The sequence below is a fragment of the Danio rerio genome, chromosome 12 (assembly GCF_049306965.1).
Source record: "Danio rerio strain Tuebingen ecotype United States chromosome 12, GRCz12tu, whole genome shotgun sequence".
Taxonomy (NCBI): Eukaryota; Metazoa; Chordata; class Actinopteri; order Cypriniformes; family Danionidae; genus Danio; species Danio rerio.
Window position 1 is genome coordinate 37,268,894 of NC_133187.1, and position 14,947 is coordinate 37,283,840.

Below are 14,947 nucleotides of genomic sequence, written 5' to 3' on the forward strand. Positions count from 1 at the left end.
TTAGCTTACCCAATTCACCAATAGCGCATGTCTTTGGAGTGTGAGGGAAACCAGAGCACCCGGAGGAAACCAATGCAAACACAGGGAGAACATGCAAACTCCACACAGAAACGCCAACTGACCCAGCCAAGGCTCGAACCAGTGACCTTTCTTGTTGCGAGGCGACAGCTCAATCCACTGCTCCACCATGCCACCTTATTTTTCTTTTTCACAAGGTAAATTGCAAACGTTATAAAAGTTTATTGCTTGGAAAAAGCACAAAAATACTATTCAATTTTATTTATTTATTTATTTATTTTTTTTAGAAAATCAAAACTAAAGTTAGATTAGAGTTAAATTAGAGGCTGATATCTCATCAAACACCAAGAACAACAGAAATTGGATGACTTTTTCCAGAACAATTTAAACTTAATTATGACCGTAATAAATAATGTGTTTTTTGTACCATTCCAATAAATAAAATCAATATTTTTTGTCAAAAATAACCAAACGACAAAAAAGGGTTAGTCTTAGTTTTCATTTTGTATATCATTCAAAATAGACAGACAGACAGAACGTCCGATGGATGGATGGATGGATAAAATGACAGATGGATAGATAGATAGAAGATAGATAGATAGATAGATAGATAGAGAGAGAGAGAGAGAGAGAGAGAGAGAGATAGATAGATAGATAGATAGATAGATAGATAGATAGATAGATATATTGATCAATAGATGGATGGATGGATGGATAAAAGGATGGATGGATAAAGATAGATAAATAAAAAAAATAGATCGATCAATCGATAGATTAATAAATAAATATTGATTTGACCTTGACAGCAGCACCAAGAACACACAGAATCAGCTGCAGAAATGCTCTTTTTATTAAATACTTTCCAGATCAATTTTCAAGAATAACAAAGCTATGATGAAGACCTACTAACATTCAGACAAACACTTGATAGTTGTCATTTCATGATTTTATTAAATGTATGATCATGCAAAAATCCAGCATCCATGTTTAAACTCCGAGTATATACGAAGCCCAATATTATACCATTACAATGCAATAGAATTACTTAGAATGAGGGGAGCATACCAAGCAGAGGCTTTTGTTTTATAGATATATTTTTTCACTATTTTCTACTTTTTTTGTTTGTTTTTAATATGGTACATCACTTATAATTCCCAATGGAGTGACTTTCATGTCGAGATGCAAATACTATGAGAAAATTTTTCCCTTTTTTTATTAAGTAAACACAGACAGTGGAAGAAGAAGAAGAAAAAAAAAACAATTTACCAAGAAAATACACATGCATATTCGCCAGCTTAGTTAAAGTATGTGTTTGACTTCTCCTGTCATTGGACGGGTGGGCCAGAAGACTCATCATACATCAGCCTGTCTGGCCCAGGATTCAGACCAAGCTTTCAGGGGTTGAATGTTTTAATTTCGCTAAACCTACAAAAGACTCCTCATAGCCACTTAAATCCTTTTCATTTTCATGGAGCTGAAGATGTCGACCATGTACAGAAAAAAAGGAACTCTTAGATGGGTTCAAAATCAAAACAACAAAGTCTAGTTTGGCCAGGCAAGGCAGCAGTTCCCCATAGCACAAACAAAAGGAATAAATTGAAATAAAAAAAGAAGCGCGAGACACAAGAACGGACTTCATCACATATAATCTGACGGCATCACTACTTACTTAAAGGACGTTGTGGTTAAGGTGATAAACGCGCGCACACACATGTGAAGGAGGTCCTGATATGTTATGAAGCCCAGCACACACTGAGGGTGTGCGAACACTACATGTATTTACAGACCGATACAAAAAGACTGATGTGTTTCCAAGGAGACGGGGTGAACTTTTTTTCCACACATAATATATTGCCTCAAATGAATCTATACTAAACCCTATCTAACGACAACACCATAGCAGTGATGAAAAGCATTCGTGCAGAACTACAGACCAACTCGAAAATCAAACCCTCCAATTAACGCTAACGTTAAAAGTTTAAATAGTCAGTGCCGTAAAACCTGTAAAAGAGTTTGTGGTGAAATGAAACGAACCGCTGTTGATTTGAATCATACAAACATTAAAACAACGCAACTGTTTGACGTGCCCCACCCGCTCCTTGTGATTGGATGAACCGAACGACATGTATTTACACGTACACCCTCGTCATCGACATGAACCACGACTACGACAACACTGACGACAGGGTGAGTTAGACACACATGTCCAACATTAATAAAACAACTCAGTACTTGTACAGTGCAGATGTGTGTGTGTGTGTGAGAAAAGATGGCGACGTTTAAAAGGAGACTTAATCACAACATACTGAAACTACTAAAGCTATTTTCATTGTAAAAATGACTAGTTCAGATCTGAAGATTTACTTTATGTCTGACTATCATAGTGCGTCCTGCCTGTGTGCGTGTGTGTGTGTGAGACGCTAACAAAACACTAAGGACAGATCTACTGGTGGGTGTTCTCTGCTCTTCACTTTGGCTTTCGTCATATTCAATCTACACAGGGGGATTGGATTTCTAGAAGATCCCATCACACGCATACCCACACAAACACACAGAGAGTGTGTGGGGGGTCAGGAACAACACCTCTTCCTTAACCTGGATTTATATATCCTTTAAATATCTCTGTATATCTTTATTACATGTTTAATTCGATTAACTTAAAAATAAAATAGTTCTAAAAATTCAAACTGAACACAAAATACTTGTGTTACGTCAGTCCAAGACAAAAAAAGGAAAAATGAAGAGTTCCACGTTAACACAAGAGATTACTAAAAACCTGGGCCACACAAAACGTCTCTCAGACCCGGGTTTACTTAAAAAGCCAACACCAAACAGAAACACTCCTTAAAAAGACTAAAAACTACACTTTGGTTCTTTTTTTTCTGATATGAAGAACAACTGAACATTTCCAAAGCCTCGCTCTCAGATTAGACAACACCTTCCCTAGAGTTATTAATCATATAGTTTTGTGTCCAAAAATCAGCAAAGTCTACAAGAAGGACTGTGATGACTAACCTGTAAACTTCAGCAGTTTTTGGGCGCTATTCCATTTTACGTTGAGCCCCCACCCACCCCGGTTTACTTACATAAATGTTTTTCAAACTTGATTGTAGCTTCTGGTTCAGCTAGTGACTTTTACAATATACATTATATTTATGAATTCATAGATCAGTACTTACAACACCTTCTGAACATCTTTAACGGGCAAAAAAAGATGGTTCCGTGGGAAAAGGACAAAACAGCACCGCCATGTGGGCGTCAGATACATGCACCGTCCCTTCGGCAGGGCCACAGCCGCGGCCAGCTCCCGTTGGTCAAAGATTGGACAGGATAGGTGGTGTTGACAGTTGAACTGGATGTTGTCAGAGTTCCTCACTGGTGTGTCTGTAACTTTAAGAGCTGTCATCCAGCTGGCCTTCACGTGCCCGTCCAGCCACAAAGAAGAAACATTCCCATTATCTCGAGAATCCAGGCAAGCTTGAAGAAACAAAGCACAAAGGACTCTCTGAATGGACATCACCAGGCTTAAAGGAATAGTTCAACCAAAAAAATTTTCATCATTTACTCATCCTTCGCTTGTTCCAAGCCTGTTTAACGTTCTTTATTCTCTTGAAAATAAAATAAGTTTTGTAAAGAAAGTTGGAAACCTGTAACCATTGACTGTGATTTCCTACTGTGGATGTCAGTGGTTTTCAGCTTTCATCAAAATATCTTCTTTTGTGTTCAACAGAAAGAAACTCCTGAAGTTTTGGAACTATTTGAAGGTGAGTAAATAGTGAATACATTTTCCTTTTTTGGTGAACGATCAATTTAATAAGACAAACGCAATACAAACAGATTAAGTGCCTTAATCTGGCACTTTCTATTGGAAAACAGAAGTTTTCTTTGGGCACACTTTATCTTGATGGTCTATTTGTTGAATTTAAGTTACATGGCATCTACATGCCAACTAAATCTCATTAGATCAAAAGTAGACTGTTAAGTTGGAGTTAGGGTTAGTGTAAGTTGACATGTACTTGCAAAGTTTCTTACTGTCAGTTAAATGTCTGTTGAAGGAGCAGGATCAACAGACATTAAGCAGACAGTCTAGTAATACTTAAATGGAGCATCAAAAGAAAGTGTTACCTTTTCTTTATTCTGCTAATAAAGCTATGTGATGTTTAAGGCACAATGCACAAACGCTCTCTAGCCAATTTGTTATGTACACCATGAACGCATTGAGAAAATAAAAAGTTGCTATTTTCTAAGTTGATGTGGCTGAGAACCACATTCTCAATTCTGCTGTAATAAAAATGTTGCTGTTTTGCCAGGGGTGTTGGTACATGTAGACATAAAGCTTTACTGGGGCGCGGGCCTCCTTCAACCCCAATTTCTTACTCTTATGTAAATAACTATACTGAATATTATAAATGAAAGTATGATTATTCATTCATTCATTTTCTTGTCGGCTTAGTCAATTAATCCATGGTCACCACAGTGGATTGACCCGCCAACTCATCCAGCAAGTTTTTATGCAGCAGATGCCCTTCCGGCCGCAACCCATCTCTGGGAAACATCCACACACACACTCATACACTACAGACAATTTAGCCTACCCAATTCACCTGTACCATGTGTATTTCGACTGTGGGGGAAACCGGAGCACCCGAAGGAAAGAACATTTGCAGGGAGAACATGCAAACTCCACACAGAAACGTCAACTGAGCCGAGGCTCGAACCAGCGACCTTCTTGCTGTGAGGTGACAGCACTACCTACTGCGCCACTGCGTCGCCAAGTATGATTATTATACATTATTATTTTTATTATATATTATTATAAAATAATAATAATTATTATAAAAAGTAATACAAATTTTTTGCATATATATTCATTTCATGACTATTGCAGAGAACACAAAAAGATATGTTTTATAGAATTCTGTTGTCTGGGACCTGACTCTGCTGACCGAGAATTAAGTTTAATAAGTCTTACCTCCCTGACTCGTCATCTCTCTATTCTACTTTAAACTAAAAAATCTATCAGAGGGCATGCTTAGTTAAAATAAGTTCATCATCATGTTATTTAAACTTATTATTTAGTTTTATCGACTTTTCACAACACGTGAGCTGTGCTTGAGCAGAGCATGTTTTTTTGGGGTGCATGTTCACAACCAGTTAGAATCTGTGTGATCATTTTGCCAGCTACAGCCGTGATACAGCAGCAAAGTTTCTTGATTATTACACCAGAATGAAATAGTTGCTTGTCAAAGGAAATATATCAAAGAAAAATTATGGTAACTCTTCTTTTTTTTTTTTTAACAAGATGCTAATGATCTAATCTGATTTGTTGATTTAAGCTAAACTAATCTAAAAGTTATCCTGCCAAACTCTGAGATCGGCTGAATGGATAAAAAAAAATGGTCAACTGAAAACTCAACTCTAACTCTAGTAGAGTTTTAAAATGAGCCTATTTCCAAAAAAAACTAATTGTTAGTTTAAGGCTGTGAATTCTAAATATAAGAATGTCTATGTCATGTTTTTACCTGTCCTGTGCGGTTCACTGTAATGGGGCAGCTGGTGCCCCTGAGCAGTGGAAGTGGACGTTGAGCCACTTGCTATCTCGGCGGTGCCACACACGCGTCTCCTCGGACTGGCAGCTCCGCGGGCGACCCTGGCCATCAATGTACTGCGTGAGCCGGATATACGCGATGCACGCAGCGTCCTCTCCAATCAGATGAACATGAGGATTGAGGATAGTGGTGTGCACAGGCTTGTTGTTCTTACTCAACACTGTAATTGACAAACACATGGGATGGGTTAACATCAACACAGACTCTAAACATGGCCAATAGATGTAGCGTTTATAAGTGTTTATGTCAGGTATGTGACTCACAGTGCTCAAAGTAAAACTTGTGGAAGTCCATTCCCTCCACCAGGTTGCCCAGAGCTTCAGGCTCAAAAGAGGTCAGACCAGGGTCACAGATTCTTCTGCAGGTCATAAGAATGTGTTTACAGTTATTACTACAGATTGATTGTGGACTGAACTTATCCTGCTGTGGTCCAAAAACATGTGGAAAGGGACTAAAATGAACCCTTGCCAGTTGGTAAATGCAAAATGAAAGGTTATGCACATGAATGTAACTTGGTTAAGTAAGATTTTAAAACCTTAAGACGGTGTTGTAGTTGTTATTTTATGAAAACTTAATTTTATGAAGCCCAATACTGTGATATTTTCTTATCTCTTATCTCTTTTCTTGTCTCTTAGATCAACTTACAAAAATCCAATTCAAACCTTTTACACTTGTAAAATGATCTGTAAGTTTCATTGTATCTTGGTTACAAACAGTACTTACGTATATGCCTCAAAGTCTCCATTGTTGACGGCCTCGATCAACTGCTCTGTGATCTTGATAATCTCCTGCTTACGAGCTATTTGAACAAAATAGGTGAAAGACGGAGGGGTGATGGATGGAGAGGAAATAAAATGATGACAAAAGAACAATGAAAAGTTAATAAGTAAAATAGAGCACACATTTACAACACAGCAGAACCTGTAAGAATGTCAAATAAGGGCTGCTGACAACAAAGAAGTAATAAATGTGCATAATTGTTGACACAAATTTGTCAGTCTGTGGAAAAAGTTTATTTGAGTTCAAATGAAATGTGCAAAAATGTTCAGAAACCAGCATCACTATGAACATCAATTTTAGTCATAACTCAAAAGCTTGTGTCTAATTGGCTGGTGGGATTTTGTGCATTCATCCCATTTCTTTATTACTATAAATACTACATGATAAACCAGACCTTCTAATACATTTACTTTTGAATTATTTTTAAGAGCAGTATTGCCAAACAATCAGAATTATTAGCCCCCCCTAAATTTTAGCCCCCGTTTATTTTTTCCCACAATTTCTGTTTAACAAAGAGACTATTTCAACATTTCTAAACATAATAGTTTTAATAACTCATCTCTAATAAGTGATTTATCTTTGCCATGATGACAGTAAATAATATTTGACTAGATATTTTTCAAGACACTTCTATACAGCTTAAAGTGACATTTAAAGGCTTAACTAGGTTTATTAGGTTAACTAGGCAGGTTAGGGTAATTGGGCAAGTTATTGTATAATGATGGTTTGTTCTCTAGACTATCAAAAAAAACCTAATTAATAATAATTTTGTCTGTAAAATGACGTTTAAACAATTTAAAACTTATATTCTAGTCGAAATAAAACTAATAAGACTTAGTTTTATATAAGAAATAAGACTTACTCCAGAAGAAAAAAATATTATCAGAAATACTGTGAAAATTTCTTTGCTCATTTAAACATAATTTGGGAAATATTTTAAAAAAGGCAAAAAAAATGCTAATAAATCTGACTTCAACTGTATATATAGCAACACTATTATTTTTTATTTATTTACTTTTAATACAATGCAGTATTCATCTGGCTAGTATAAACTAGTATAAACATGTGAATGGGGTTTAAATTCATGTGTTTAAAAAAAAGCTGTTTATTTTCTGATATTACACACAAAACTATAAATCAAAAAGAACATTCTAATGACGGACTGATCCAAATCTTTAAATAATAACCTAATACCTGCCTAGCATTGAGTTTGTAGACTTTTATTTAATGTAAAAAGTTTTTACAGTTCTCAGCATATGAGTACACCCCTCACAAATCTCTCATTTAAATTAGTATTTTCTATAAGATGCTTTACAATATTATATTTGTACATAAACAGTTGATTAGTCAGTACTGAAGCCAAATCTGGAGCTAATCTGACAAAATAACTTATTATAATGGTCCAAAATTAGTACATCCAAATGGATATGTTGAGGAAAAATATTATTTAAAATTTTCAAGAAAAACAAAAAAAATAAAAAAAAATTAAAAATTTAGCTCGAATTTTGTAGTTTATAATTTTTTTTTTCCAATATTTTGCATGAATTTAAATGTAATAGAAATCTAAATTCTATATTTCTATTTCTAAAGATGATGGGTGACTAAAATAATATTTTAATAAATATATCTATTTAATAAATCTCTTTAGTTTAAATGCACCAAAATATATGACCTATATTTACTGATAAATTAATAAAAATATTCATTTAGCGAAATAAGGTAAACTCAATTATGCTGAGCACTCTGTGTAAACAAACAAACAGCCTTATGTTTCCTTCCTCTGCTTTGTATAACTGACTTTTTATTAAGCTAGATATTATTATGCAACTCTGTTCTAGCCACAGTAAACCATACTGTGAACCTTTTTTATTTATTCTCACATAAATCTTAAAACATTAGTTGATGACCTACATTTTGTATGATTTGAAGGTTACAACATAACAACACTGTACTGTACTAGAGAAATCAACACCAGTTTAAAATTTTAAAATAAAATTAACAGTCAGGTTCTCAAACTGATTTTTCCACAGATGTTAAAAATGTGTGAATTTTGGCACAAAAAATAATCAATTTAAATGCTTATACTAGAAGATGTTGCAAAAATGTAATTCGGCCTTAAAGGGGAAGTGAAGCACTCAGTTAAGTTTATGTTATTTTGGAAATTGATTTCCACTTTAATGAAAATATATTAAACTCGATTAATGTACACATCATTGAAGAAACCGCTTGCTTCACTATAGTTTTTAGACCTAGAGTGCCGCCATCTTGAAATATCACTGTGTCTGATGTCACGGGGTTGGTTCCATACCCTCAGCTAAACAGTTACAGTGGAAATAATAGACTGAACATGGAGATTGGAAAGCCTAATTTAACTCAATGCGTGAAGTTGTGGAGGTGGAGCTGGTGCAAATACAAGCATCAGATGTGTGTCTTATATATAAAAATATATTTATTCTGTTTTTCTTTTTTCCCTTTTGATTACTGATCATTTGATGCACTTTGGTCCACTCTCTGTATTACGCTGCCTGACTGCCTTTCTGGGTTTCAACAATGGTTTCAACAGGGTCTGGTACTGACGTTATTGGGGGCGGGTACTTTCAGTACTACAGCCCCTCGCCTCTTTTTGTCTTTAAACCAAACCAAGATCATTGTGTTTTTTCACATGGCAGTTTATTATGTCCTTAATACATGTTGAGAGATCAAGCTGATCAATTTAAAAACAGAATATGTGTTGACAATCAACAAAGATGTGAAGAAAGATGTGCTTTAATCATTGCATTAGTCTGAATGTAAATCCCCTTGTCAGGCAGTGATGCACCAGCGTGAGAGAGTTGACCAGAGCGCATTAAAAAAAAAAAAAAACACAGAAAAAGTTTAAATATTTTCATATATTAGACACAACTTTGATGCTTGTATTTGCACCAGCTCTAAGATGTACGTCCAAATCGTCACGCATTGAGTTAAACTAGACTTTGCCATCTCCGTGCTCAGTCCATTACGTCCACTATATCTGCTCAGCTGAGGGAATGGAACCAACTGCTGACGTCAGACACATTGATTTTCAAAAATGGCGGCACCCTAGGTCTAAAAGCTATAGTAAAACATGCACTTTTCTTCAAAATAATGTAGACTTGACTGACTGCTTCACTTCAATGGTGTGACTGTGTTTGCGTATGCAATTATATTAATGTCCTCTATAACAAAAAAATAAATCTCCCAACAAGTCACAAACTTAATCAACGCAAGCTGCCCACTGTTTCATCTGACATGACGTCACTACTGTATTTACTTCTATTAACATAAAGCACTGTGTATATGTGTGTCCTGTTTTACCCCACACACTTACACTGAGCTGCGGACGCGCTTGCCATGACACTGCCGAGCCCATGGGCAGTGGCACAGGGGCCAGACTGAGCACGCTCTAACTCTGAACAATGTCCTGAACTGTTCCATGCCAAGCGTTTAATGTCATGCACGGGAACGGCTGCAACACAACGCAGCACACGAAACACAGCCGATGATGCATGCAGAGAGACAGAGGACGCATGAACACACAGAGCATGAAGGACAACCTGAAGTGAACATTCTGTCAACGTTTACTCATCCTCAATTTTTAACAACTCTTTTTTTATTAATATAGACCATGAAATAATATGAATAGGGAAACTGCAGAGCTCCAAAAAACGCATAATTCATTTTTTTGGAGCCTCACAGTGACTGGAAATATTTGTACGGGAAACAGCAGCATTTGGTTAAATTTCTCCTGATGAATTCATTTGGGTTTGGAACACCATGAGGATGAGTAAATAAGGACAGAATAATATATTTTTTTTTTTAATTTTTTTTTTGAGAAATGGTTTTTAAGTAAAAGCATTTGGGTCAAAGACTCAATCTCTCTTTTTGGTCTACATTCAATTGTATTTACAAAAGTGATTTTTTTATACATTGTAATAAGTGCTTAGTTGACTTTACGGACAAAAGTGATTAAACTTTGCTTGTTAATTTAATAACTTATTTTCTTTTAAATTAAGTCTATTGGATCAGGGTGGGGCCAAGCTGGAGCGCTCACTCTGATCCCCCGGGCTCTGCAATGGTTGTTGAAATTCCAAATTGAACCAAAACAAATGGTTACAGTTGGCTTAAGATTGGCAATGAAAATTGGGAAATGCCTGACAATTAAATAAAAATAAAAAAAAACATTAGATAAATTAACTGCATAAACAAAAATTAAGTCAACTTAACGGTTCCATGTTTCAACAAGATTACTTTTTTAAAAAACTATTTTACTATTTTTTTCTTTAACGTAAAATGAACTTGTCACTTTTAAGGCATCGACTTAACTCACTTTAAGTAACTAATCGACTTTTACACTGTAACTTAATATCATAATGAATCCAAGCGAAGTTGTTACTTAAATATTTCTAATGATTTGAGCAAAGAAAATGTGAAGTAATGTTTCATCCTTATTCAGAAATGTTTATTTAACATGAAATATACTTATTCTGATGAGTACATCTTAAAACATACTAAAGAATTTAAGTATATTTTAAATGATTAAAAATGGCAAATGTGTAAAGCCTAGTGGTCTGAACAATATCGGCAAAGTATAAATATTTAAAATGACACTGTATTTTGGGGCTTCATTGATCTTTAAACTGTTTAGAAATATTTAATATAATTACTTATTCTAAAAATAAGCTTGTTTTTATTATATTATATAACACGTAATGTCATTTTAGTGCTGTCTCTTCCAAAATTCATGGTTGAAATGTACAATAAGCAATAATTGAACTTTAGTTTCTTTGACCCAGCAGTCTAACAATACAGGTGTACTTCATAACAAAGTGTTACCATGTAAATAAGTAGATAAAGAATGGAAAAAGACAAAGAAATTGTTAAAATGGAAACAGTTTAAAATGTAGAAAGACATCAACTAAATACATCAGATATGAAGTATAAGGAATATAAGGATGAAGGGAGGATGGAGGAAACAGTGCTGAAGACAGATGTTAAATGAACAGAGCAGGTGTGAATGAGGTCCTGGATGACGTGTTGCAGCTGCAGGCTTTTTCTGGCTTGGACACAGAAGCACGCCAATTTTTCTTTTATTCCATTACTCTTGTTGTATTTTATCCATTGTTCAAGTGTATTTTATACAATAACTAAATATATGGGAAGATGACTGACAAAAACATTAAAGTGACAGTTCACTCAAAAATGTAAATATACTCACCGTTTTCTCACATTCAATGTATTCCAAACCTGTTTGAGTTTCTTTCATTGAACAGTCAAATGCCTGGTCTCCAGCATTTTTTAAAAAATATCTTCTTTTGTGTTCAACAACAACAACAACAAAAAAGAAATTCGCACAGGCTTGGAACACCTTGAGAGTAAAAAATATATATTTTTGGGGTGAACCGTCACTTAGATTTTTTGTTGTTTTGGGGGTTACAAAATGTAATAAGGTTTTTGTGAATTTAAAAGTGTTAAAATCAGTGTGCATTTCATCAGTTCACTGTATGAACATAACATTTACAGACATTTGTTTGTATTACATATATGCTGTATTTCTGTTTTGTCCACCTATTTTGTATCTCTGCTCTCTTCAACATGTTTTAAAATGACCAAAACCATAAGAAATATATCATAAACAATTAAAAAAAAAAACTCAGCTATGCATATAGTACCATTTAAAACTTTGGTCATGCTTTACAATATAGTGAATGGACGGTGAGTTAACACAAACTAACAATGAACAACAGTATTTTTATTAACTATTGTTACCAAGCATGGATACATACTGTAATAAATGTACTTTAATTGTTTGTTCATGTTAGTAAATGCATTAACATTAACAAATACAACCTTACTGTAAAGTGTGACCAAAATTTCTCTTATGCTCACTAAAGCTCCATTTAAAATAGTAAAACAGTACTATTGTGGTGTTTTTTTATTACCATTCATACCATACTATATTTTAAAGTCTAATTTAGTTCAGTCTTCAAAGTCACATGATCCTTTGGAAATTGTTCCAATATGCTGATCTGAAAACAGCTGTGCTGCCTAATATAATTGTGCAACCAAGTAAACATTTATTTTTATTTTTTTTGTCGCAACTGTGTTAAACAGAAATAAAAAAGTATTTACATTAAACTGTAAAATAATTTGTGATATTTTGTAACTTGTTTAACAAAAGTATTTTCTTCAAAATGAATGAAATGTATTGAATACATTTTATTGGTTGCAAGTGTAAACTTTAGTACGGTAGTATGTACTAGCTTTAGTCATTTACAAATCATGTTGAAGAAATGTAACTACATACAACTGAATTAAAATTAAAACAAGCATTAGAATTCAAACAAGAATATAGGTATTAATACAAAATAAAATCCCCAACACTTTTAGTTTTTCTTTAAGGTCAGAAACTCTTTAAAGGCTCTTATTACAAGTAACCAAATCGCAAACGTGTATAGCCTTAGATCTAATGAAATTAATGTGCAAAAAAAGTTCATGCTTATAATTCCTGTAACTTTAAAAAGAAGGGTTCAAGACTTCAGTGACAATTTAGGAAAAAGAATAGGAAAATCCAGATTAGATCGTCGAAAAGGCCAGTCCAGAAACTGAAGGGCCATTTTAAATTATGACAGATCTGGAAATAGTACAGTTGAGCAGCATGCATCAGGGATTACAATACATCAGGGATTAACTGTGACATACCGTTCCATACTGAAAACAAGTGACCCTTATGATAGTATGCTAAAGGGCAGACTGGAGCTGTTAGGGGACGAAAAGTAGGGCCCTATGATTTCCAGATGGATGGAATCACAGAATCTAGTCAGGATGAATAAATCAGGTCTGGACACAAAGTCACTACGTCAATTAGCAATATAGCCAATGCATTTGCTGTATTTGAGACTATATTTGCATGTGACATGATGGTATATTGGTATATATTTTAAGCTTTTACAGACATGTAGACATAGAAATATCAAAAATTGTCACCTTCCAAAAAATCCTGCTGTATTTGAGAGTATATTTGTATGTATACAAACATCTGACCTCATGTTTATTATATACTGTACTAGCCTGTACATATGCAACTTTCATGCATCATCTCACTTTTCAAAAAAAGGTGTCACAAAAAATTGGTCACATTAAACTGAGCGTGCTTTTAAAATCAAATTGTAAAAAGACTTTTGGCCCAGATGGCCCTCCATAACAGCCATCTTACTACTAGTTATGAGTACATGAACGTTATCATCTCAACTGCTGCTCTGAGAATTGTATTTTCAAATTCTTATTTGACAGTATATTTATGCCATATCATGTAAAAATAAAAACTAATCTTCACGACCACACATCAAATTAAAAGTGTGGCATAAAGTGATAACGCAAGCAAAAAAAATGTACATTTACTCAACTTCATGTGGTTAAAAACACAAAAGAAGATATTTAGAAGAAAGCTGGAAATCTGTAACCACTATAGAAGTCAATACTCTCAGGTTTCTTCAAAATATCTTTTTTTGTGTTCAACAGAGGGAAGAAACTCCTTAAGGTTTATATGAAGAGCTCAGATACAAAAACCTCAAGGCAATCTCAGACCGATTGTTTTGGCGTGAATCTGAGCGCGATTGCAGATTTCACATATGCCAAACGAACCGCAACAAGTGGACAAATGAGACAGGTTCTGAAACCAATGTTTAGGTGTGAAAGCACCCTAAAATGAACATTTTTTCTCAATATCTCTGTTTTTTTTCTGTGTAATGACATTTTTATAGCAATTAATGTTATTTTCATCGCATTTAATGTGAAATAGTTGAACATAAACATAGAAGCAGGTTTTTTGCTGGTTTCACAGAGTTAAATTCAAAACTTTGAGACATTTTTAAGACCAATAAGAAAGAAATTTTAGACCCATAAAAGGCTAAAGGCAAAGGAATGTTTCAAATGGCACAGATCAAAACGCCCTTTCAAAAAATTATTATAATTTAATACATTTAATATTACAATATTACTTTAATAATAATGCCTCAGCAGTAAACACATGGAGAACTTTTAACAAATGTTATTGTAAGGAAAATAATTAAACTATTATGATAGAGTTAAAAATGACCTTTTTTAATAAACTTTTAAAGTTTTATAGAAATGATTGTTGGTGATTGTTCATGTATTGCTACAAAATCTGGCCAAAACCCATTAAAAAGCAAAAATTAAGACCTGTTTAAAAAGACTTAAGACCTACAACACAATATTTCAGTAAATTCAAGACTTTTTAAGGCCTAAAATTTGTATTTTAAGATTTGTTTTTGACATTAAGACTTTTTAAAATCTTGCAGAAACCCTGTAGGAGGCCTTGAAAATGTTTATTTTAGAAGAACGTCAGACGACATATCTGCTTGAGAGTAAATTTAGATTTTTGTGTGAACTATCCCTTTAACATGAATTCTTACAAAAATATAGAATGCTTACTAAAATAGTGGAAAGTTGTCTTCAAAATAATAATATTAATAATAAATCTAATGACTAAAACAAAGGAATAG

At 34.1% G+C, this 14,947-nt stretch overlaps 1 protein-coding gene across 24 annotated transcripts in view; it reads right to left on the bottom strand.

Annotated features, from left to right (window-relative positions):
* Positions 1 to 946: 946 nt before the first annotated feature.
* Positions 947 to 14,947, bottom strand: part of camk2g1 (calcium/calmodulin-dependent protein kinase (CaM kinase) II gamma 1) — a 159,824-nt gene continuing 145,823 nt past the window's right edge. For 15 of the 24 annotated variants that reach the window (XM_005156371.6, XM_068224653.2, XM_068224656.2 and 12 more), the window contains 4 exons: positions 6,351 to 6,426; positions 5,891 to 5,985; positions 5,541 to 5,787; positions 947 to 3,495 (listed from right to left, as the gene is read on the bottom strand). In XM_005156371.6, the coding sequence (XP_005156428.1) occupies positions 5,555 to 5,787; positions 5,891 to 5,985; positions 6,351 to 6,426 (404 nt within the window). In that variant the 3' untranslated portion in view covers positions 947 to 3,495; positions 5,541 to 5,554. 24 annotated transcript variants of the gene reach the window in all.